The 25,057-nt window shown below is 40.1% G+C and overlaps 2 protein-coding genes and 1 pseudogene across 3 annotated transcripts in view; all 3 read right to left on the minus strand.

The window, feature by feature from the left end:
• Window positions 1–25,057, minus strand: part of LOC307152133 (complement C3-like) — a 340,855-nt pseudogene that overhangs the window by 151,769 nt on the left and 164,029 nt on the right. The gene's annotated exons all lie outside the window — the stretch shown is intronic.
• LOC307154738 (complement C3-like) lies at window positions 400–21,501 on the minus strand (the record flags this gene model as incomplete). Its single annotated transcript, XM_079864824.1, has 20 exons — window positions 21,400–21,501; window positions 21,120–21,315; window positions 20,862–21,030; window positions 20,638–20,711; window positions 20,309–20,397; window positions 20,044–20,126; window positions 19,858–19,945; window positions 9,632–9,734; window positions 9,381–9,501; window positions 9,149–9,264; window positions 8,748–8,894; window positions 8,407–8,610; window positions 8,078–8,269; window positions 7,844–8,009; window positions 4,925–5,030; window positions 4,581–4,669; window positions 4,277–4,419; window positions 3,809–4,015; window positions 1,047–1,107; window positions 400–677 (listed from the first exon to the last, which is right to left on the minus strand). The coding sequence occupies exons 1-20, from the start codon at window positions 21,465–21,467 to the stop codon at window positions 400–402; spliced, it is 2,700 nt and encodes an 899-aa protein (XP_079720950.1). The 5' UTR covers window positions 21,468–21,501.
• Window positions 23,516–24,209, minus strand: LOC307152787 (complement C3-like). The gene is made up of 2 exons (XM_079861714.1): window positions 24,094–24,209; window positions 23,516–24,009 (listed from the first exon to the last, which is right to left on the minus strand). The coding sequence occupies exons 1-2, from the start codon at window positions 24,162–24,164 to the stop codon at window positions 23,799–23,801; spliced, it is 282 nt and encodes a 93-aa protein (XP_079717840.1). The 5' UTR covers window positions 24,165–24,209; the 3' UTR covers window positions 23,516–23,798.

Here is a 25,057-nt window from a genome sequence, read left to right on the forward strand (position 1 = left end):
TTTTCTTAAGAGTTATCTTTCAGGGTTTTTTATTTATTCAAATCGTACACTGCGTCCGAAATCAAATACTTCCCTACTATATTGCATGCGAAAAACAGTACGCCAACAGAGTATGTGCGGATGCATAGTATTGGAAAAACAGTAGGCAAAAAGTCCCTGGATGACCTACTACTAGATTCTGGAGTTTGCATTCGATGGACACTATGGACACATGGGATTCGATTTACTATCCCATGAGGCCACGGGAGAGGATTTATGAATGACAGTGAAGCGACGCAACTGTCGCCAGTAACAACATGGTGAATGTAGTATGTCCGAATTTCATTCATACTACCCATATTCACACACTATATAGAACATACTCTTTTAACGGTCATGAAGTTCAAATATTTAAGTGTATTACCAACTCAGACAGTACGTGATTTTGGACACAGCGATAGTCAGATTCTGTGTATCTGTTGTATCCTGCTGACCTGTGTTGATATGTTTAATGGCTTCATTACGGCGGTCTATTCCAACAGTGTCCCACTGATTGGTGCTGTCCAGATAATGAGTGGCAATGACAGGTAGAGTCATACTGATCATGTTCTCCTCTCCAGAACCACTGGGCTGGACAATAAGGCGACCCATGAAGTCTCCACTGATGGCCTGCTCGACTGTCTGAGAGATCTCTTCATCTGGAAGGAGGAAAGAGGAATTTTCATTTTCTGTATTATTCAAGACATGAAGGAATATGTTGTAATCAGATGATTGTAGATCTATTAACCTTACTAGGTTTTTTTTTCCTTACTAGTGACTGTGACGAGCCAGTAAGCAGGTGTCTTTAATCCGATCACGTGGCATTTCAGGTCTTATGACTACATGTTGCTTTCCACCTGGGGTGAAACACATGAGACATGGGAAGTGTGAGGAGTCATTAGAACTGATCATAGGAGAGACATTTTGGATTGCTTTGGTGAGTATCAAGCCAGAAAAAAGCAGATGATTGTGATCTCTTGATTAGAATGATAATGGTTATCATTTCTGTGGTTCTCAATAAAACTCACCGGTTTGAGCAGGACTGAGCTCCATATTAAATGTATTTAACTGAACTAGCACACCGTCAGACTAAAACAGAGAGAAAGAGAGAGTTAACAGCCGATATACTACATTATATATATATTGCAGGTTTCTCATGGTCTTCTACTTTTCCAGCATCTTGAAATCAGTTATCAGTTATCATCATTATCATTATCTTGTGACCAAAACAAGTGAAATCCTCCAATTTCTATTGACCTGATATTTCACACACACACACACACACACACACACACACACACACACACACACACACACACACACACACACACACACACACACACACACACACACACACGGGTTATTTACAATCAATCTAGTCCAATGCAAAGTATACATTTGGTAAATTATTATACTTCATGGGGAAACTGAACAAATCCAGGAAGAACAATTTGATGTAGCAAGAAATGACTTAAATTCTTAAAGGGTTAGTTCAGAATTTTCATTTTTGGGTGAACTAACCCTTTAATAGAGCTTGTACATGCATATCAATAATTGGAGCACAAAACAATATTAACAAAATTAGGTTTTAAATGAGCCCTAACTGAAACTTGAAACCCTAGATGCAAGTTTAATATTTTAAATAAAAATGTTTTAATTACTATTTTTTCACATATAGCAAGTATTACACTGTTAACCCCTGTTCTAAAAAAAGGTCAAATTCTGACAGTATCATACCATTTTCCATTAAAACAGTAATATACTGTAGAAAACAATGCATTATGGGTTATATTTGTCATTTTCGAGAAAGTAGCCTACAGGAATATACTGTGAATTAACAGTGCTCAAAAGCGACACTCAGAGGCTGTTTTCCCAATCACACGCTATACCCTCATTCACTATTCCCTACATTAGTTCACTAATATAGTCCCCTTGACAGAGTGAATGTAAAGAAGTGAGTGAATTGAGAAACTGATGAACACCTGATAAGCAGAATCACTGAAGGACAGAGAAACAAGAGAAAAGAGCACAGAAAAAAGAGAAACACAAAAACTACAACTGACTTCCAGCCACACTGAGGGTGAAACCAGTTTACAAACCAGTTTAACATTATTTCTTTCATACATGTACAAAAGTTCTTTTTGAGAATTATCAGAGATTTAGTTGATGTTGTTTTATTGAATATAATAACGTTTGTAGTCAACATGATGGAGATCAGTAGAGATCGGTACTTTAGTTGGTCTCTTGACCCTTGACTTTATAACATTAATTTCTCTCTGCCTGTTTTAACAGTGAGTTTATAAAACACATTTGTTATGGCAAGAAATAGTCAAGAGAAAGATGAGCAGGTGTTTTTGGCTGATGTGATGATGCCATAATCATCCTGGACATGTCTGACTCTCTGATCACATCCAGAATATAAGCTTTGATTTTATGGCTATTTAATATTAATCATATGTCTGTGAATCTACAACATGAAATTCAGCAATGTTTCTGTAGTCAGTTATCCTGAAGAATATTGAAGGCATGTAGTGCATTAAAACTGCTGGTTAACTCACAGACACACACAGACATCAACAATCAGCACATGAATCTCAACAATGGTGACAATCAAAAGGTTCATGTTGCAATGCATGCTGGATTCCAGAATAGTATAAAACTCCCAGCATGCACTGCTGCATGAATAAATAAGTAACAAAATTACTGCCACCATTGTTGAGAGACATATGTTGATTTTTGATATCTCTGTGTTTCTACAAGACAGTGTTGCTTTGTTTCTTTGGTTGTGTATGATTTGTTAAAAAAAAAAAAAAAAAATATATATATATATATATATCACTGTAAATCATTATTTACAATTATTACTATAGTTTCACAGTGATGATAATGTAATGTAACACGTTTGATACAGGATTAAACTCTGAATGAGACTAGCGAATGAACAGGCTATATGATGATTGTGTTATCATAATCAATATAACAAACTGCATTCACAAACTATGTGTGTGTGTACAAGTGTGGCTTGCAAAAACAAACAAACAAACAAACAAACAAAAAGTTCAAGCATCAAGCAAAAACTAATGTTAAAAAGACAAGGGTCAACATCCCAACTAAAGCAAACACTGACACTTCAAACCAAACGTTTTCAATTAAACATCTCAATAACAACTTCTGTAGATGTATGACAGAAATAAAGTCATACTGGTTAATAATAAGTGTAATAATGTGTAATGGCTGGAAGTCAGTTGTAGGTCTTGTGTTTCTCTATTTTCTGTTCTTATGTTTCTCTTTCCTTCAGTGAATCTGCTTGTTAACAGCAGGTGTTCATCACTAATGTCATTTCATTTCATTTTCACCTCAATGTCATTTCTGCAAGTGAAGTTAGTTAACTTGAGCTATAATTTCATTTTTACAGTAACATACTTTAGATTGCAGTAAAGCACTGTACAATTAACAGTAAATTACTGTAAAAAAGTCTGGTAAGGTCTAACAGTGTATATACTATACACATTGCACCTTATTAGAAGCAGCCCACCGGTGCAATATCAGTTTAATCAAAGTAATAATTAGCTGATTATCAAAACTGTTGTTAGTTGCAACTTGCAACCTTATTTTGTTACCAGTTTGTTTTTCAGAACCTGATACAGTGATTCAGATGCAATTGAAGTTCTGACAACGCTTTAAATTCTGAACACCTTCCTATTTACATAGAAACCCAACAAATCATCCTGTTCCCTATAAAACTGTTAGTGTGGACATATTTGGAAAAACAAGTGCCAGTCAGACGTACCACCACCTTCAGGATCTTTCTCACTCCATCCTCATACTCAAATATTGAAGCTTTCACCTCAATCATGTGTTCTCCCAGTGTCATGGGAATAATCACATATGAAACCGCTATGCTGGAGTCTTTGTCAATGTTTACTGTTGTTCTGTATTTGCCTTTCTTACTGGCAGAGCTGCAAACATCTTCTGTCTTCATAAACTCCACACGCACCTGTGAAAACAGGAGAGTGAGACACATATTACTTCAATATCTAGGAAACTTCCAAAATTAATGGATTTGAAATTAATTTAAAATGTGTGATGGACATTTCTGTTTTGGTAAAGGACATTATCCTACACTTTTCTTTAGTTTGAGTCACAAGCATCTCAGAAGCCTGAAATGAGTCTCAGGATCCATGTACTACAATGATGCACATAGTTTTAATGTACACCATAAAACCTGAATGCATTTTTAATATTAGATCAGATCTACCTTCTTCAGATTTCTTGGTGTGTAGTTGTGAATAATGGCCTTGATTTCCAGTTGTTCACCGCGCACAGCTGAATAGGGGATCTTGAGGTCAATGAATAAGCTCTTAAAAACTACAATCTCCTCAGGTTCTGCCACACAGATGCCTTTGAGGAGGAACACAGACACACAGAAGGGTTTAAAGCAGCAGCTCCTGGATGATGATGATGATGATGATGATGATGATGATGATGATGATGATGATGATGATGAAGATGATGATGATGATTTTCAGACCATGTATCCTGTGTTTGCAGCTTCACCTTACCAAGTGTTGGTGACAGACTGACAGCCAAGATCTGCCAGGTAGTAATAGAGTCTTTCAGGTGGATCACTTTATCTCTGACTGGTGCTGGACTGAGATATGAGGAAAATACAAGAAGACTGATGGAGTACTCTTTTAATGTTTTTTTATCGTCAGACTCTCTCACACACACACACACACACACACACACACACACACACACACACACACACACACACACACACACACTCACGTGTCACCAACAACTCTCAACGAATGAGATAATGTAAATTACTTGCTATGAGTCACTAGTGGGGTGAACGGGGCTAAACTCACAGCTTTTCACAGTCTAAAAGTCTCCTACTCACCAATTCTCACATAGATCAATCTCTTCCCAAAGCCAGCTCTCAGGGAACTGAGTACGTGACACGATCTCATCAGAGTCTGTATAATAGTCATCATCATCACCATCACCTGTTGTAACAGATAAAAATGTGACAGAATAGACCTCCCACTAAGCAAAATGATGTCCAAAAGACGTCTTTTCAACGTCTTTGTCACAAAAGTCGGACGTTGAAAAGACGTCCACTGAGGAGCCAGAATGAAAGTTTTTAATGACGTCTTTTTTTGACGTGTTCTGCACGTCCGATATAGACGTTCATCGAACCTTCGTACAAGGTTAAAACTAGTTCAGATGTGGGCATTGTGGACATATTTCAACATCATTTATTGTCTCATTTAGACATAATTACTTTGACTATTGCTGTCAGATGATCTCAGTGAGAATAAACAGAGGTTTAGATGTTGATATTTGTTTAATTTGAAGTGTCACCATTGTGGTGATCAGTGATTGCTTTAGTTGGGCTCTTGGTCCCCGTTCCTTTTACTTTAACTTTTCTTTGACTGCTTTAACTGTGTGTTTGTAAAACACAATTGTTGTGGCAGAGGAAGCCTAGAAAAAGTATGAGGTGTTATCAGCTCAATGTTGATGATGACATAATCATCACAAAATGGACATATAATATTGTGTCTCAGTGGACGTCTTTTCAATGTCCGACTTTTGTGACAAAGACGTTGAAAAGGCGTCTTTTGGACGTCATTTTGTTAAAGGACAAACAATCAAGTTTGTAAACAAGTTTGAGTTTTACAAAGTCAAGTAAAAATGTATTAGTGTTCCAAGCACTGATTTACCAATCATTTATTTTCTGAAAGTTTATTGGGGGAATGCTATACATTTGTGAGAGAATGCAAAAGTATTGTCATAATATTTTTCCTCCCATCTCATATTTTTTCCAATCATGTCCCTTAACGGGCTCTGTAGACATCATGACTGGATCATTACTAGCATATTCTGATAATCCTCAAGATTATGTTAACTTTATTCCAATACAGGGTCCATTCAAGCCACAATGATAGAAAAACAACAGCAGAGATGAACTCTAAAACATGTTTAATCTTTAAAAGGGTTGAATCATAAGAGCAGATTCTCACCCGATGATCTCCGTCTTCTCTTTGAAAGGAAGGGACACTCCGGCGCTAGAGGAAATTTAATTAGAATGAAATTAGCATATGGCGCTCTAATGTGTGAGAGGGAATTCACTACAATTGAACTTGGTGCAGTGCTTTTCCAGCGCTGATTATACCAATTTAAACGAATAAACATATAGACACTGAAGACATTCAGGGGCAAATCTGTAAGAAATTATTTTAATTGTATGTTCATGGACACTGCCCCTATAGATTGTTTGTAGTGAAATATAAAATAAAATATAATAGTATTTTTTAATAATATGATGTGATGTTTTCAGGAAACACAGCCCAAATCATAGTTTCTCTTGACACAACACATATGCTTTATAAACACAGAGTTGGAGCAGCCAGAGAAATACTAATGTTTGACAGAAATAAAGTCAAACTGGTAAAATAATAAGTGCAATAATGGCTCGAAGTCAGTAGTTCTTGTGTTTCTCTTTTTTCTGTTCTTGTTTCTCTTTCCTTCAGTGATTCTGCTTGTTATCATCAGGTGTCACCACTAATGGCCAATCATCACTTAATTAATCACTTAATTATCTCATTAACTTCAACACTGCTTCAGTGTTAACTTAATTATCTCATTAACTTCAACACTGTTCAGTGTTATTTTTTAACACCCTGTAGTGTGGACACATATAAACACTGAGGAGTGTTAATTTAACACTGGGGATTTTGCTGTGTACCAGTCAAATTAAATCATTAAATCAAAATCCATCTTTGCAGTACAGAGGTGACACAGATGTGGCATCAGATCTGGCATTAATATATTTACACTGCATTTACAATTGCATAAATAAAGCTATGAGATTGTTAAATATGAACTGATTTCTAATTTTAAAGTTCTAATTAAAGGGTACTTTAAATGTGAAACTAAAACCGCCAGTAGGTGGCGGCAAGTCACTGTCTTAATATGTGAGTTGAGGGAGTCATTCATTCAACCGATTTGATCAAACGACTGATTCATTCGGGAAAGAAGCAAGTGATTGTTCATTGAATCATTACATTGATTCGTTCAAAACGCGGATTTCAGTCAAAAAATCGTCACTGTCTATTGCATTGAAGGTGAGACTCTGCTATGGCTTCATTTTGAAATTCTCGTCAGCGAAATAAAGGGAAAACAAACAATATTGACAATATTGATTATAAAATGTAACTCACAATGTTAATTTATTGTTAATTTAACTGTTATATAAAATAAATATCACATTTGCAACTGTGCACGGGAAAACGGCACTCTTGCTGATGTGATATTGTAGGCCTATGATAACAACATAATATGATATAAATATAAGACAAAAACTCATTTGGGAACATACCTATAACTGCACACATACAACAGTGAAAGCATGAAAGGCTAATGCGATGTCAGCTCGCAGTGCCTCGTACATCGTTAAAACAATGATTACAATATCATAATAGACAATACACATTGCACACCACTACGCACAAAGACTGAACTTAGAATTGAACTGACATTTACCAACTTGCTTCTCCTTCTCTCCTCCTGTTTCGCGTGCAGGAGACGGACCTAATGCTGCCACGAATGTGACGCGAATGTCACGTGAACAAGCAAATCCACAAAGAAAGAATAATAAATAAAAAATGACGCTAATTAGATGGTTGTAATTTGGAAAATATTTAGATATGCCATCGAAAATTTAAGACCTTTCATAAGTAAAAATAAGACTTTTTAAGACTTTGTATGGCCTTAAATTTAAAAAATCGAATTTAAGACTTTTTAAGGATCCGCGGACACCTGTCCTTCACCTGAGTCTGAGTGAGTCTGTTCTTGTTAAGGACATGCACAGCCTTGTCAACCACCACCAGCCCAACTCTAGCTCCAGGATCTCCAGTTATCTGCAGCTTGACCTCATCTCCTGTTTTATAGGTATTCATCTTGTTCTTCACCTGAAGCTTGAGCTGTTAAAACGAAACACACTGAATCAGATCTAGTTGATGAGCATGTTTTCTTGTGATGGTTGACCCACCGTTCCCATGCACGTGTCCTTCACGTCGACCCAGACTGAATCAGACACCACCTCAGACGAGCCCACATGGTAATAAGCCACAAAGCGGAAGGACGGCACCATGTCTTTGGTTACAGGTAGAGACAGAGTCACTAGAGCTTGTCCTCTCCTCTTGAACCTGTCTGCTTTAACAATCTGACCTTTACTTAAGATCTGAAAATGAGGCAGATGAGTTAACAGTATTTATGATATTCATATGGTTTCAAACACAAGCTGTGGTAGTTAATCAAGTATTGACATAATAAATACATTTGTGGTGCAGCTGAATATGAAATAACTATAATCTTTACCATGTATGTGTAATCTTGATCTTTGGCTCCTGGACTTTGTCCTGTGTTGAGATCGACTGTCATTTGATCACCGATCTGAAGCTCTGCAGCACAAATGCTGATGTGAAAGTAGTTCTTGGAGTCTCCTTTGGGAATGTAAGCGAGAGCCGTCATCTTCTTCACTGCCTGCTGTTCATCTGTTAATTGTGGATCTTTGGTCTTTGCCTGGAAAGAATAAATTTGTGTTCTGATGTGCTGTGTAGTATATACTCCATTGCTTGTTCAACATATGTTAACTGATCTATTTTCCACCAGTTCTTCAGTGAAAGTGACTGAACATTAGTTGAGTTTGCAGGTCTTACAGTGATCTGCAGTGTAGAAGATCCTCCTGGAGTGTTGACGGTAACCTTCGCAATGCCATTGGCTGTTGTTTGACCTCTGACCCCTCCAGGATTGACCTCCAATTCTACATTCTCAGCAGGAGTCTGGTCAGGATTTGTTACGTAAACCTGTTATAGAACCCAGAGCAAAATAAATAAATAATATATTTATGAAATTGTTCCTCAGTTCCTGCAACCCTTCAGGTTTGCAACTGTCTAGTAGGGATAGGCGATATGGCAAAATATATATTTATTTATACATCTATATAAATATATAAATACCACAAAAGGAAAGAAAAGACTATCGCAACTTTTGTTTCATGCAGACTTTGTCATATTGCACACATCTACTTAGTCTATGTAATGTTTATCTATGTTTATACCGAAATATCGAAGGGCATCCCAGGTTTGAAGAATTGTGGTGTTTTTTTTAAGTGGATGGTGTACGGTGACGTCACAATCTGAATGCCTCTCCTTTCTGCTTCCACCATTTCACTGCCTGAAACACACACACACACACACACACGCACACACACACACACAGGATTAGCCTCTCATACACAATCACACACAGGCATGTAAACATACAGATGTACAGTATCTGTTGAGTCTTACCACTTTCTGTTAAAAGACTGGCTGAAACATAGATTGATCGTCCAACCAGCTGGTTAATGTTTGGAAAGGTCTTAGTGATCATCTCCCTGCTCAATTCTGCTCTACCTTCTCCTTCCCTAATCTATTCATATGAGAAAGACATTAACATCAGTCTACAAGACAAGATAAAATGTATTTAATGTTTTAAGTCACTCTTTAGGTAAGGAGAAATGAGATTGATCCCAACTTGTAAACAGTTTAATGTCTCCCACCTGAACTCTTTGAAGAGAAGAAGGAATACTTGTTTTCTTCTCACCGTCCATCACACCAAACATCACAAATGCATGTCCTTCCACCTTCTGTCCAAACAGGTACCTATAAAAGCACAGACAATTTCTGCTGTAAAAACTGAACAGTGACGACAACTGCGCTTGATCCACATCCACTTTCATTACATAGAAAAAAAGCAGCTTGAACGTTTGTCTAACTACCTTCTTTTCTTTCTCCACAGTCATACAGGTTTTGAATGACATGAGGGTGTAATTTTAAGTTTTGGACTATTTTGAACTATTCAATTAAGGAGCTCTTTTCCTGTTCTGACAGACAGAATATATGTTTGCTGGTGTAAACCAGAGGGTTTTAAAGTCAAAGAGTGGCAAATAAAAAATGCTATAAAGTAATAGTCAAGAGCAATGAGTGATTATTTTCCTCGACCTCAAAGAAGGCACTGGGAGATGCTCCTCCTCGCATCCAACGGTTAATGCTCCGTCTCCAGAAATACAGTCTGACGTTTGAGTTCACTCCAGGGAAGCACCTGGTAATGGCAGATGCACTCAGCAGAACATCTTTGAGCCATACAGGATCAAGTAACATGGAACATGATGTACAGGTTCATGTAGACTGTATACAAAAACACCTACCAGTGTCTGAGGATAAATGGAGACAGATTGCTGAAGCAACGGCAGACGACCGTGAGCTACAAGCTGTAATAGATAAAATCCACCTGCCAGGAGATCAGAGGTTGCCAAATCCATATCAGAGCTTAAAAGACAAGCTGTCAGTTGTGGATGGTGTGCTCCTGAGAGGTGAACAGATTGTCATACCTACCTCCATGCGCTCACAAATGGCAAAACTCACGCATGGGGGACACTTAGGGATTGAGAAATGCAAGAGACGTGCAAGAGTTTTGATGTATTGGCCGAACATGAATAGGGACATTGAAGCACTGGTGCAGCACTGCGAGACATGTCAGCGGCACAGGTACCAGCAACCTAAGGAACCCCTTATGGCCCACAGTAAACCTGAGGAATCATGGAGAAAGGTCAGTATAGACTTATTTCACCTAGCAGGGAGGGACTACCTTGTCATCCTGGAATACAAGTCAAACTATCCAGAGCTAGCGATGCTGACTAATACAACAGCACAGCAGGTGATAAAACACACTAAAGCCATCTTCGCAAGACATGGAATTCCGGTGACTGTGGTGAGTGACAACGGACCACAGTTCAGCAGTCAGGACAACAGAGACTTTGCAGAGACTTATGGGTTTGAACATGTAACATCAAGTCCACTGTACCCGCAGTCAAACGGCTTGGCTGAAAAAGGAGTGCAGATTGTAAAGCGTCTGCTAAAGAAAGCTGCTGAGACTGGAGAGGATCCTTATTTAGCAATTACTGAGTATGGTAACACACTGCGAAGAAATCGCCGTCTCCTGCTGAAAGTGCCAAGCACCTGTATTGAAAGTACAGACATAGTTATCTCTGATGGACTAACTGAGCAAACACGAGTAGAGAAAAACTCACCTAGCTCTACAGCTGTCACTGAAAACATCACAAAAAAACTCACCTTCCACTGAGATAGGTCGGGGAAGACCACGTCGTCACGCAATGAAACCTAAAAGACTGATAGAAGAGTGTTCAGTTAGGTTTGTCAAAAAAAATCGTATTTGTGACCTGTCACGGAAACCAGGGACACAAGTCGGCAGCACAACTTTCAAGCAAAAAAAATAAAATAAAACGTTTTTTTTTTTTTTCAAAATTGGTGATTTTCGTTTTTATGCAGAATCTGTTAGTTGAGATCATGAAGAAGCCTCTCCATATTTGAGATAGCAGTATTGGTATTTTTAAAAACGTACATTTTGAGGTTGAAATCGGCTTGTTTTTCGGAGATTCTAGCACGCAGTAGGGGCGTGTTATTCTCGGTGTGTATTTCCATACTGAATAAGCCGGCTTTTGTTTCTTTTGTTATTGCCCCCGCCCTCCAAGGGAACAGCGTGGCTACTTATTATGCAGTGCTCTGGTCGGCTCTATCTGATTTCAAAATTCAAAGAAGATGGACGCCAATAACATTACGATGTCCAGCAATCGATTTAAATATTAGGTTACATGGGGTTTAATTTGTCGTTTAATGAGATGTAGCCTAATACATGTTGTCAGTGCCAATACATAGATCCGCCTATGTAATAAACGTGTATCTTAATGGTCCAGTGGTAGAGCTTTCGCCAGCCGTGTCAGAGGTTCTGTTTCATGTTGCACGAGTAGGCTACACCGAAGAAAATTCCTAGTCTGTGAAACCTTTCATTGTGTTACAACTGCTTCGAGACACGAAGGTTGAGGATCCAAATGCAGCTTTATTAAGGGGTAATCCAAATACGAAATCCAATAAACAGGCAATGGGTCAAAACACAAGTAGACAGTCCAAACAAACAAACAAAAAAAAAAAAACATGCAGGGGTCAGAGGCAAGAGAGTAATCCACGGAACAGGCAAGACATCCAAAAACCAAGAGACAAGAAAACCAGGGAAAGACGCTCAGAAGTGCAGTGCAACAACATACAAAACTTCGCAGTGAGTGATGGGGTGAACCAGGCTTATATGGGGTGAACTAAACAAGAAGATGAGATACAGGTGAATGTGATAATGAGTGCTGATGAGTCCAGGCAGAGAATGATGGGAGATGTAGTCTGTGAGTGAACATGAGAGTCAGGTGTGGAGTGCCCTCTGGTGGCTTTCAAGGGCACTCCAGCTGGTGACCGTTACATAGCCCCCCCTTTAAGACGCTCAAAAAAACAGTTCAGGAGGGTGGTGGAGCAGAGGAGGATCCGGGGGCGGGATGGAGGGCCAGGCTCGTGAAGTGGAAGAGGACCTGGAGACTGCGGCAAGACGGGAGGCCAGGGCGGATCAGGCTGTGCAGGCGACCAGGGCGGATCAGGCTGTGCAGGCGACCAGGGAGGAGCAGGCAGTGCAGGCGACCAGGGCGGAGACGACCCTTCAGGAGGCCAGGGAGGAGACGAACCTTCAGGAGGCCAGGGCGGAGACGACCCTTCAGGCGGCCAGGGCGGAGACGACCCTTCAGGCGGCCAGGGTGGAGCAGACGGTTCAGGAGACCAGGGAGGAGACGACCCTTCAGGCGGCCAGGGAGGAGACGACCCTGCAGGCGACCATGGCACAGGAACAGACACCGGCTCAGGAACAGGAAGAGACACCGGATTAGGAACATACACCGGCTCAGAAACAGACACCGGCTCAGGAACAGCCATCTTGTCCGAAGACACTGGCTCGGCGGAGACCATCTTGTCCTGAGACACTGGCTCGGCAGCGATCATCTTGTCCTGAGACACTGGCTCGGCGGCGGCCATCTTGTCTGGAGACACTGGCTCGGCGGAGACCATCTTGTCCTGAGACACTGGCTCAGCGGCGGCCATCTTGTCCGGAGACACTGGCTCGGCGGAGACCATCTTGTCCTGAGACACTGGTTCGGCGGCGGCCATCTTGTCCGGAGACACTGGCTCGGCGGAGACCATCTTGTCCTGAGACACTGGTTCGGCGGCGGTGGCCATCTTGTCCGGAGACACTGGCTCGGCGGAGACCATCTTATCCTGAGACACTGGTTCGGCGGCGGCCATCTTGTCTGGAAACACCGGTTCGGCAGCGGCCATCTTGTCTGGAAACACCGGCTCGGCGGAGACCATCTTGTCCGGAGACACTGGCTCGGCGGCGGCCATCTTGTCCGGAGACACTGGCTCGGCGGAGACCATCTTGTCCTGAGACACTGGTTCGGCGGCGGTGGCCATCTTGTCCGGAGACACTGGCTCGGCAGGCGTGACGTGAACAGTCTCTGGATCGGCAGATGTGACGTGAACAGTCTCTGGATCGGCAGATGTGACGTGAACAGTCTCTGAATCACTTGGATTGGCAGAAGTGACGTGAACAGTCTCTGGATCAGCAGATGTGACGTTGTAGCGACAATGCCTGACATGCGGTCACATGCTGTTCCAATTAGTAATTCCTTGTCTCCAAACACGTCCTTCGTTGTCTTTTTAGACAACGGGTCTGTCCATGGCGTCGCTAAGTCTACTTGGACATGTCAAAATTGCAATCTGGTTAATAATCTCCCCAGAGGGACATTTGAGCCATAAAGAGGACCCTGTTTTTAAGAACCCCTTTGTAAAACCCCCCAGTTCAGCATGGATTTCCTGTGACTTTACAGCCTCAAATACATTCCAACAGACGCACACACACACACACTCGTGGACTTTCAACCAGAAACCCACCACGAGATGCAACTGAAGCACATTGCCATATATGGACTTCCACATAGTAAAATTTCATTTTACCATTCATTACAAATTTATAATAGAGGTGTGGCTTGCTAGAGTAAAATCTTTAATTCTGAAGGTTCATTGAAAGAAAATCACTCCATAGTGTCTTGTAACTCGACCTGGTTCGATCTGGTAATTTGCTCATAAAATTTTATGGCCCCAAAGCTGCAGCTCATCCAGTTCCTTGGCAAACCAACATTCCAACACATTTACTTTTCATGGAACTCTTCAGAGAAAACTCTTCAAATGTTTGATACATATTCCTTTGTTTCCCAGGTGCCTTCACTTGCCATAACGGAAACGCTGACAATTGTATTGTGTGTTTAATCAAACTTTATGTGTGTGTAATTATGCATATAGATGTAACATCATGTTTCCCCGACCTTTATCTGTCACAATTAGTATCTGTCTGACCGTCCTGTTTTAATTCAACCCGTCACACATAGTAAATTACAGTAAGATGTATTGTTCCGGGTGTACAATCTTAAGAAGAAATATGAATTCTTTCTCTCATAAGACATATGGTGAAAGTAGGCGTTTTCTTCTTCACACAAAGAGAATTTTCCCGCTTCAGAAAAGACAATCTGATTCGCTGTCGTTCCAAGAGAAGGCGTAAACAGATGTTTGTTAAAAGGCAGAAACCCCCTCATCACACGCTCTTCCTTCTTCGCTCACCGCTCTTCTCTCATCGATCCCGCTGACCTCCTCCTCCTTCTCCAGGTGCAGCGCTGCTCCAGATGAACGGGCCTTGCCTTGGCCTCTGGGACACATGGCCCGCACCATGAAAAAGCCTGCCGTCTCTGCAACCAAGATCTGAAACCTCTCCCATCCCGGGAGACGAACCTAACTTTCGCGGCAACTTAAATTCAAGTAAGCCTTTACATCGTCTTGCGAAACGACCCAGAAGACGAAGCCAGACGCAAACCAGCCGGACACGCGCGCCTCTTTTACAGCCTCACCAGAAAGAGCACAGAATTCTGCAAGTATATTGAGTTTGATAAAAGCTGTTTTCCGGGTGTCTATCTCTTAGGTCTGTGAATTAAGTTACCCTTCTTCCTCTTCTCTTCTCTTTCTTTCTTTCATTTCATTCTGATCACTTATGTTATTGTTTGGTTATCTGTTTGTTTGTTTATTGTTTGCATTTTTACGTACGTTTATATTCGTAGCTCATATAATCTATAGTTTTGCATTTATTAAAATTCATAAATACTTTTCACTGTCTCCGTGTTTGAAAACCCACCATTCTAAAGTCAATGAAACAAAAGATCTTAAGCTACAAGCTCGATATTAGACTACATTCAGTAGTTTCAATTAATAAACTCAATAAAGTTTAATGTTCGTGGCCAGGACATAAACTTCCTTGAAGTTTGTGAATACCTCTGACTGTAATGATTTTACATTTGTTTCGCTGGACGAATTAAATGTTGGTCAGACCAGTTACAGAACAAGGTAATCTCGATAATTGATAAAATAAATGTACATGCGACTTATGAATTATGACCATGAGTCATAAATATTAATATTCCCAGAATTCCCAATATTCTGGAGCTAATTCACATTTACCCAGAGTCGTATTCGTTACAACGTGAACAGTCTCTGAATCAGCAGATGTGACGTGAACAGTCTCTGGATCGGCAGATGTGACGTGAACAGTCTCTGGATCGGCAGATGTGACGTGAACAGTCTCTGGATCGGCAGATGTGACGTGAACAGTCTCTGGATCGGCAGACGTGACGTGAAGCGTCTCTGGATCGGCAGATGTGACGTGAACAGTCTCTGGATCGGCAGACGTGATGTGAAGCGTCTCTGGATCGGCAGACGTGACGTGAAGCATCTCTGGATCGGCAGACGTGACGTGAAGCATCTCTGGATTTGGCAGACGTGACGTTGTGAAGCTCTGGCTCGGCAGGACTGACGTGAAGCTCTGGCTTGGCAGGACTGACGTGAAGCTCTGGCTCGGCAGGACTGACGTGAAGCTCTGGCTCGGCAGGACTGACGTGAAGCTCTGGCTCGGCAGGACTGACGTGAAGCTCTGGCTCGGCTGGACGAGATTCTGGCATGGCGGCCTGGGGAATTGAGAGCGCTGAGACCATTAAAAATCTTGGGATATCGGCTGCTCGGGCAGATGTCAGTGGCAGATCGGCCAGCTTGGACACCAGTCCTCTCCACCCTCGGACGGGTCCAGTGGACGCAATTGTGCTGGCTGATGGTGTGGTCTGCGCTGGGCCAAGCTCCATGGCCGACGGAGCTTCAGCTGTATAGCCCCCCCCCCAAAAAAAAGTTTTAAAGGTGGATCCTCCTCCATTTGGCCAACGGTGAAGGGAGATCCACACAACTGCAGAGCCAGATTTATATATTGGGCCAGGGTCCAACCAGGGTGATGAAGTGGCATAAGGGAGCTGAACGGCTCAGATAGTCCTCCACAGAAAAAGATCATTAAACATACCTCGTCCATGCAGGTCAAGTGAGCCAGCTCCAAAAAGTCCATGATGTATTCCTCAATGGGCCTGTCTCCCTGACGGAGACACATAATCTGTGCTCCTGGAGTCATGGTTGGTCGGTCGGTCGTCGTTGCTGGATCTAGGTGTGGGGAAGTTTTCTGTTACGACTGCTCCGAGACAGGTTGAGGATCCAAATGCAGCTTTATTAAGGGGTAATCCAAATACGAAATCCAATAAACAGGCAATGGGTCAAAACACAAGTAGACAGTCCAAACAAACAAACAAACAAACAAACAAACAAAACATGCAGGGGTCAGAGGCAAGAGAGTAATCCACGGAACAGGCAAGACATCCAAAAACCAAGAGACAAGAAAACCAGGGAAAGACGCTGAGAAGTGCAGTGCAACAACATACAAAACTTTGCAGTGAGTGATGGGGTGAACCAGGCTTATATGGGGTGAACTAAACAAGAAGATGAGATACAGGTGAATGTGATAATGAGTGCTGATGAGTCCAGGCAGAGAATGATGGGAGATGTAGTCTGTGAGTGAACGTGAGAGTCAGGTGTGGAGTAGCCTCTGGTGGCTCTCAAGGGCACTCCAGCTGGTGAACGTTTCTCAAGGGCACTCCAGCTGGTGACCGTTACACATTGACAATGGCAATAAAATCTATTTTGATTCATACTTGGATTCATAGCCTACTCATATATATATATATATATATATTAGTGGTGGGCCGTTATCGGCGTTAACGCGCTGCGTTAACGCGAGACTCTTATCGCGCGATAAAAAAAATATCGCCGTTAATCTATTCCCCAAGTTGGGTTGGGAGATGATGACGCAATCTACCCGCGGCCGCGAGGTAAACCCGGCTGCAACGCATATTCGTCGTCATCTTAAGTAAACACGGCTGGAAGTGAAAGCTGCAACATCCATTATTTGGACTTGGTTCGGATTTAAGCCGTCCGACAAACAGCAGCAAACTATAGACAGAGTGTGTGGGGTAACGGTTCGGTAAGTTAACACACGACTAATCCGTTCTACCACCTCAAATTCAAAACGAAACATGATATCACTGAATACCAGCGCGCGCGTATTATTCTCATTCCAATATATCTTAGTGGTGTAACGTTAACACATAATCTCTGTCTATGCCCGATTTTAAGAATCGTTGTTGTGTTTCTTTTTAACTGAAAAGACATCAGTTAGACAATATTATCACTTTAAATTTGGGGTTTCATAAGCTCAAAGCTATAATAAACATTAGACCTAGGCCTACTTAAGTCTCTGCAGCTAGTGTACTTAAATTTTATTTATCTGCAAAATTATGTTGTATACTTACAGTTTTGCACAATATATGTTCTCAAAACTACATATACCCTTTAAAAAAAATACATTTAGCAGTTGTTTAGCAGGGTCTGTGTAACCTGTTCTGAAATGGTTTTATTATAATATACTGTATATCGTTATCGCAAGAGGCTGCAATGTATATCACAATAATAGATTTTAGGCCATATCGCCCATCCCTAATTGATAGCCTATAGTAGTTGATAATAACATAGGCCTACCTAATGTTGCCTATGGACGGTAACAGTACAGTAGTAACCTTTACAGTCTATGAGTAGAACAGCTTTCTCAAGCAGTTTGTGATGCATTTTGGAAACAGGAGATGAGCCCCTGGTCTAATGCGCCACCTGGCTTGAGAAACCCGTTCACAAAGACTTACTTTTATAGTCATTATTTGGGTAGCACACATATTCTGAATGCCTTCGGCAGAATTCAAATGAGCCATTTTAATCTAGATTAATCTAGATTAATTTCAAAATTAATCTAGATTAATCTAGATTAAAAAAATTAATCTATGCCCACCTCTAATATATATATATATATATATATATATATACATACAAGGCTTTCGGTTCGGTTTTCGGTACGCATTTTCAAACCAAACGGTACTTTTTACCATTTTTCCTGCCGACCAAAATTTCGTTATTTCAACATTTATATCACATAGCACATCCTGTTTTTGATTTGAACATTGTCTAGAGTTTATCTTATTTTTTATTCAGTGTACACAAGAGTTGCCTATACAGTTTTATCGTTAGACGCTAAGAGACATTTATTTATATATTACCTGTTTGCAAACTTTATTTATTTTTTCTTTGATGGCACATTTTCCTGACCTTTCTGCTCCCCCCCTGTGCTTTACAGCTTTACAGGGGAGCTTTACAGGGGGCATGGCTTATCTAAATGAGATGTAAATGAGCCCTATTGTCACTCCCAGCAGGAGAGAGAGGTGAGAACTGCACAATCTTTAGAGGCGGTTTTCTTCCCTTTGAGCTTTTTTGAGTGCCTACCTTCAAATGGCCACAACTTCTCCAAATATTATCAGATTTTCATGTGTTACACATTGTTGGAAAGCTTGGAGGCAACACTTTCAGAATCAGTGAATAACTCAAAATGCCCCAGAACCGACTTGTGTCCCTACTTTCCGTGATCGGTCACATTTACTAAGTATTTACTTAGTTATATGCAACAAAGTTTTGTGCAGCTAATGTTAGAAATACACAGCAAGATTGTGTTGAACTAACTTGTTTGTTTTTTGCTGTTATTATGAGTAAGTGCTGTTAAAGTTGACAGACCTTGTTTAAGTTATAGTTAAAAACACAAGGGAGATGTACTGATATGGATTATTGTAACAGTTAACCAACAGAGTGTTGCATTATGTTGCTTGTAAACGGATATGGAGCAATAAAGCACTCTTGAGAATGGCAGTCTGTGTGAAGAGTCCAGTCAATACACCCCCCATGTCAAAATGCCCAACTTTACAGCAGAAAAAAATATGTCCACAGCCTGGTACAAAAAGTGGTTTTGGTCTATATAGATAATTTTGCCCTTCATGACAACTGTGAGGGGGGTGACTGTTTTTATAGCTCATTCGTTTAAATTATATTAAGCCTTAAAATTATACATAATTAAGGGCGTGGCCACTTGAGCGACAGGTGGATTGCCGCTGCTGTCACTGCTAGCCGTTTGTCTGCTGTCTGTTAGCATCCCAACACCTCAGATAATTCCAGCTGCTGAACTTGCCATCTCTGCCGTGTTTGTGCTTTTTTCGGGATTATTTCATACAATTTAATACACGACAGACATCCTGTAGAATTCAATCAATCAGATCGCGACTTCGCAAATCCTGAAGTGTTTCCAGTAAATTGTGCCATCCATGGTCGTCACTGAAGATGAGACTACCATGTTCCTTACTACCCTTTAGCACACTCAAAAACTGTGTGCTTCCCTATTACCGACTCACACACTTCTTGTTTCTCTAGTTATAATATGTCACAGCACCACTCAGTGGACAACAAAAGCTTTACATTATTTTGTACTTTTCATACAAATATTGTTCACACATTAAAGATTAATTTTCAATACACAGAAGCAGAACATATTTTGTCTTACTTGGCTTCAATGTCGACTATCAGGCTCTCGTCACCCACATAGAAGAAAGACTTACTGGGCCTTAATTCAATTCCAAATGTTGGCGGCACTATAAACCAAACCAGAGAAAAGACACAAATAAATAAAAACATTATCTTAGATTTTATCGCATTTACACAACACACATTTTGTTGACACACATCTTACCATATTCATTGACCTCAAAGTCTGCAGTAAACGTCTTCTGAGGAGTGTTTGTGTACCGAGTGACAACCTTCCAGATCCCAAGACTGAAACAAAAACATTTCAAAACATTTTAACAAAATATAATTAAGCATTATACAACAGATCAAATGAATCGTATAACACAGATCACATCTATGAGTATTGTGTAGATAAATTAAAGACAAATCATTGAAACATTAAATAAAGTTCACTCAGGTTGAATATCTTCAGTCAGCGTTTCACACACCTGGCAACCTCAGGAATGGCGTAGCTTCCAGACTTCATCCCTTTCTCTGGATCTATCTTCTCTGATGAAACTGTGATGCCTTGTGGATTCTTCAGAAACACAGAAATCAGCATTAACACTGTGTGTTTACTGAGATCAGCAGTGCAATGATGCTCATTACAGCTGAAATGTCTCGAGTGTGTTTGTTTGTGTGTGTGTGTGTGTGTGTGTGTGTGTGTGTGTGTGTGTGTGTGTGTGTGTGTGTGTGTGTGTGTGTGTGTGTGTGTGTGTGTGTGTGTGTGTGTGTGTGTGTGTGTGTAATAACAGTGTGCACTTATATAAGTGTGTACCATGATCTCCACCGTGACGTCAGTCTGACTGAGTGGTTTCATGTTGGGCGTCAGAGAGAAAATCCTGTATTGAACTGCAAAAAGAGTTCTGATGTTTTTTACTCAGATTCAAACCCTGAATACATGCAGCAGTCACTTTAATAATAACAATTATGTCATGCTTATGTAACATGTTTAAAATTGACTTCGTTGTATTTTTCCCAATTCTTTGCACATAATCGTACCTCTGCTAGCAGGCGTGTAGATGGGCTTGTCTGTCTGTACAAATATATATCCAGACTGGAATGAGACCATTATCACTTTCTCCAGAGTGTGAGATGGAAACTGAGCTTGTAGATACACATACTGCTTCTCCAGAGGATCATCAGAGAAGAAGTTCTGACCATCAGGGATCTAAAGAACAGATAATCAGTCAGCCTAAATTATATCTGATGATAAATTAATCAGATTTAAACATCACTGCACTGTTATGGAGCACTCACCTTTATATCTGTAAGGATCTGGTAATTGTTTTCTGCAGTCAGTGTCACTGTTTTGGACAGTATCGCCTTGTCTTTCTTTGGGTATTTATTCACTGTGATCTTTACATCAAAAGATCCTCCAGAGTAATCCTGAGCCTCCACAAACACGTTCTCTGAGGAACCCACTCTCAGCAAATTAGGAGCTGACAGAACAAACCTGAGGAGATCAAATCCCAGCGTTTGAAATCTTAAAAACTGATTATTAGTAACTCTATGAGCAAACGGTGTGTTTAATACTCACAGCGGGTCACACAGTGTGAGGAGGGGTGAGGAGAGAAGAACAGTCAGACACAGCAGCTTCACGTCCATCGTGTCTGTGTGTGTGCAGGGCCGGCCCGAGGCATAAGCGAACTAAGCGGCTGCTTGGGGCCCCCTCGCCACCAGGGGGCCCCCAAGCGAGTTTTTTTTTTTTTTTTTTTTTTTTTACATATTAATTAAATTAAACAAGTGACATAAATTAATGAATGGATTAATAATTCAAGACAAGAAAATTCTGATTTCATGATCAATATACCTGCCTACAACTGCTGCTGTGTCTGCCAGTGTTTGAGTCATATGCGCATAACCTCGCGTGCATAGAAAATTCGTGCGCAAAGTCACGGTAATGTTAAGCCATTTCACACAAATTTGATTTGATCAATGATTTATCCTTTAAATTTAATGATATTCAGAACAGAACAAGAATAAAAAAATAACTATAAACAAGCCAAAACGAAATAATTTAAAGCGAAAGTGAAAGCGGATCTCTCTCATTAGAATCAAAATGTTTCAACATTCGCGATGGATTTGGATGGTAAACTATTCTTTATTATAGGCTTCTTTGTACTTCACCCACGTTCCAATATCGAGGGAAAAAATCATCCTCTTCACAAGCGCAAAAATGTGCTTGAAATCCAATATCAAGGGAAAAAATCATTCTCTTCACATGCGCAAAAATGTGCTTGGAAACATCACAGTGGAGCGGTTTAGGCTACGCAGCACTGAATGGTACGAATTGTAGGCTACTACTGACTATTTAAAAAGAGCAGCGTAATTTTTATATGTTAGTTTGACTATTTTATTATTATATTTTATTACGGCTATAACGAACAGGCTGCGATGTCAAGATTGCAGTGCTGGAATATGTTGTGTGTGTGTGTGTGTGTGTGTGTGTGTGAGGCGCGGGCGCGATCGAACAGTGGAAACATAAACACATACTCCGTCATGTTCATATGAGACATCATTCAAACTGCAAAGGGTTGCAAAACGTTGGAGGATATTTTGTAAATATATTTTTTTAATATGTTTTTTGACAGTTTGTTTTCAGAAGTTTCAAAGAGTTAGTAAAAGAGTAAAGAAAAAGTTAAAACATTTTTATTTAAGTATCTATTTTTTATTAAGTAGGCTATTTATTTTGTATTAATACATAACCTCATTGTATTAATTTATAATGTAACATTATAGAGTGACATTGTGTCAATAATCGTCAAGCACAGGTGACTCCGCGTGGTGGGAGGGGGCCCCCAAATCAAATTCTGCTTAGGGCCCCCAAAAGGCTCGGGCCGGCACTGAATGAAACAATAAATCATCAACATCTAAACTTCTGTTAATTCTCAAACAGAACTGTAGATGTATGACAGAAATAAATTAAAACTGGTTAGTAATAAGTGAAGCTGGTAATGCTGTTTGTGGAGTTGTTTAATCCTCCTCTGCTGAGATCTTCACAGATTTAATGTCTTCTTTTCTCTTCAGTTGATTTCATCTAAGGCTGTGGCTGAAGTCAGTTGTAGTTCTTGTGTTTCTGCTCGTCTCTTTTTCTGTTCCTGTTGTTTCTCTAAATGGACATTCCCAGAATTCCCTGTGTGACACTTCACATTTCATGCTATTTCATTTAAATAATTATGTTTCTTCTTAGTTTTTGTTATCAGTTGTATACATTTGGGGTTTATATTACATCATATATTGTTTAATGAATGTTTATGGCATTATTTGGAGTCATGTGTGTGTCACCATGATGGTGTTTTGTGTTTGTGTGTATGAGACTTTGCACTTTCTATATATTAACATGTGCCTCAATTTGTTGAAAACTAATGGTGTACTTTAAATCATCATGTGCTTTTTTTTAACAGCTGTATTATTATGGTGGTTATCCATATATTACAAAGAAGCAGACTTTAATTATTTTGTGAAATTAAATGATACCGTTTATCATTTTATGAAATGTAAGGGTTGTCCCGTGAAAAACTAAAAGGTTACTACTGTATTTTTTATGGTAAAGTACTGGGAACCACAGCTGATGTTTTGTTTTTGTTTTTTTTGTTTTTTTTTACCGAACATTTAAATCCAGCTGTTTTTTTTGTTTGTTTTTTTTTTTTTTTAGACTAAAGTAAGGTTGCTACCATAGTTTTTACGGTAAAATACTGGCAACCAAGCTGACGTTTTTTCACCGTAAATTTAACAGGTTTTTTTTTACATTGTGTTTTTTTTTTTTTGCCCGTAAATTTAAGTCCCGTAAAACATAAAAGGTTGCCACCATATTTTTTACGGTAAAATACTGGCAAACACAGCTGCCGTTTTTTTACCGTAAATTTCACAGTTTTTTTTTTTTACAGTGTAAATTATATATGATGAAAAATTTATCAGAATGAAACATCACTGTATTTATGGAGCGCTCACCTTTATATCTGTAAGGATCTGGTAATTGTTTTCTGCAGTCAGTGTCACTGTTTTGGACAGTATCGCCTTGTCTTTCTTTGGGTATTTATTCACTGTGATCTTTACATCAAAAGATCCTCCAGAGTAATCCTGAGCCTCCACAAACACGTTCTCTGAGGAACCCACTCTCAGCAAATTAGGAGCTGACAGAACAAACCTGAGGAGATCAAATCACAGCGTTTGAAATCTTAAAAACTGATTATTAGTAACTCTATGAACAAACAGTGTGCTTAATACTCACAGCGGGTCACACAGTGTGAGGAGGGGTGAGGAGAGAAGAACAACAGTCAGACACAGCAGCTTCACGTCCATCGTGTCTGTGTGTGTGTGTGTGTGTGTGTGTGTGTCTCTTTCTGTGTGAAACTGAAAACCCAAAAAAAAAAAAAAAAAAAAAAACATGAAATTTAAACAATCTCCTCTCCCTTCCCTCCCTAAAAATGGTTTAGTCCTATTGTTATTAATCACTGCCGTTCAGTCAGCGAAGGACCAATCAAATCTCAAGTCCCACCCAAGCTAGTGAATAGAACCAATCAGAGTTCAGGCTGACCCGAGAACAGCTGAAGTTAGAAGTACGCAGTGGAAGTGAGACTGACTGAAAATGTCGGGGAAAAAATGTGGGTACGTCATAAAAAGAAGGAGAGGGGAAAAGAAAAAAGAAAAGAAGGAGAGGGGAAAAGAAAAAAGAAAAGGAGGAGAGTAAGGCCAGGAGAACTGCCAAATCAGTCTATCAAAACAAGATATTTAACAAGACAGGTCAGTGCACTGTATGGATGTCAGTGTGATGGGATATCGTCGTGCCCTGATCATTTCGCTGCCGGATTTACTTTCACGGGAATAGGACACAGTGGCGCGGGGGTTAAGCAATACGACCGAAAACACTTTCACTTTCACTATTAAAGGGACAGTACCTTCACAATGTCCTAGTGACAGTCTACGAGATTACCACCACAATTAAATGTTACAAATGAATTACAAGTGGCTAAAATGATCAACCACAGTAACACATTGCGCATTTAGCATACTGTCAAAGCTAAAAGTTACTCAAGGGGGTATTTTGCAGTTACGAATAGAATAAAAAGAGAACAATGATGTGATGTTACATTATTCACAAACGTGCACATGAAGAAGACATAATTGGCAAAAGTATGGAGATTAAACTACACATATACACACTGTTGTGATGTCATTTCTTAATCATTTACTCA

Source organism: Squalius cephalus, assembly GCF_949319135.1.
Source record: "Squalius cephalus genome assembly, chromosome: 2".
NCBI lineage: Eukaryota > Metazoa > Chordata > Actinopteri > Cypriniformes > Leuciscidae > Squalius > Squalius cephalus.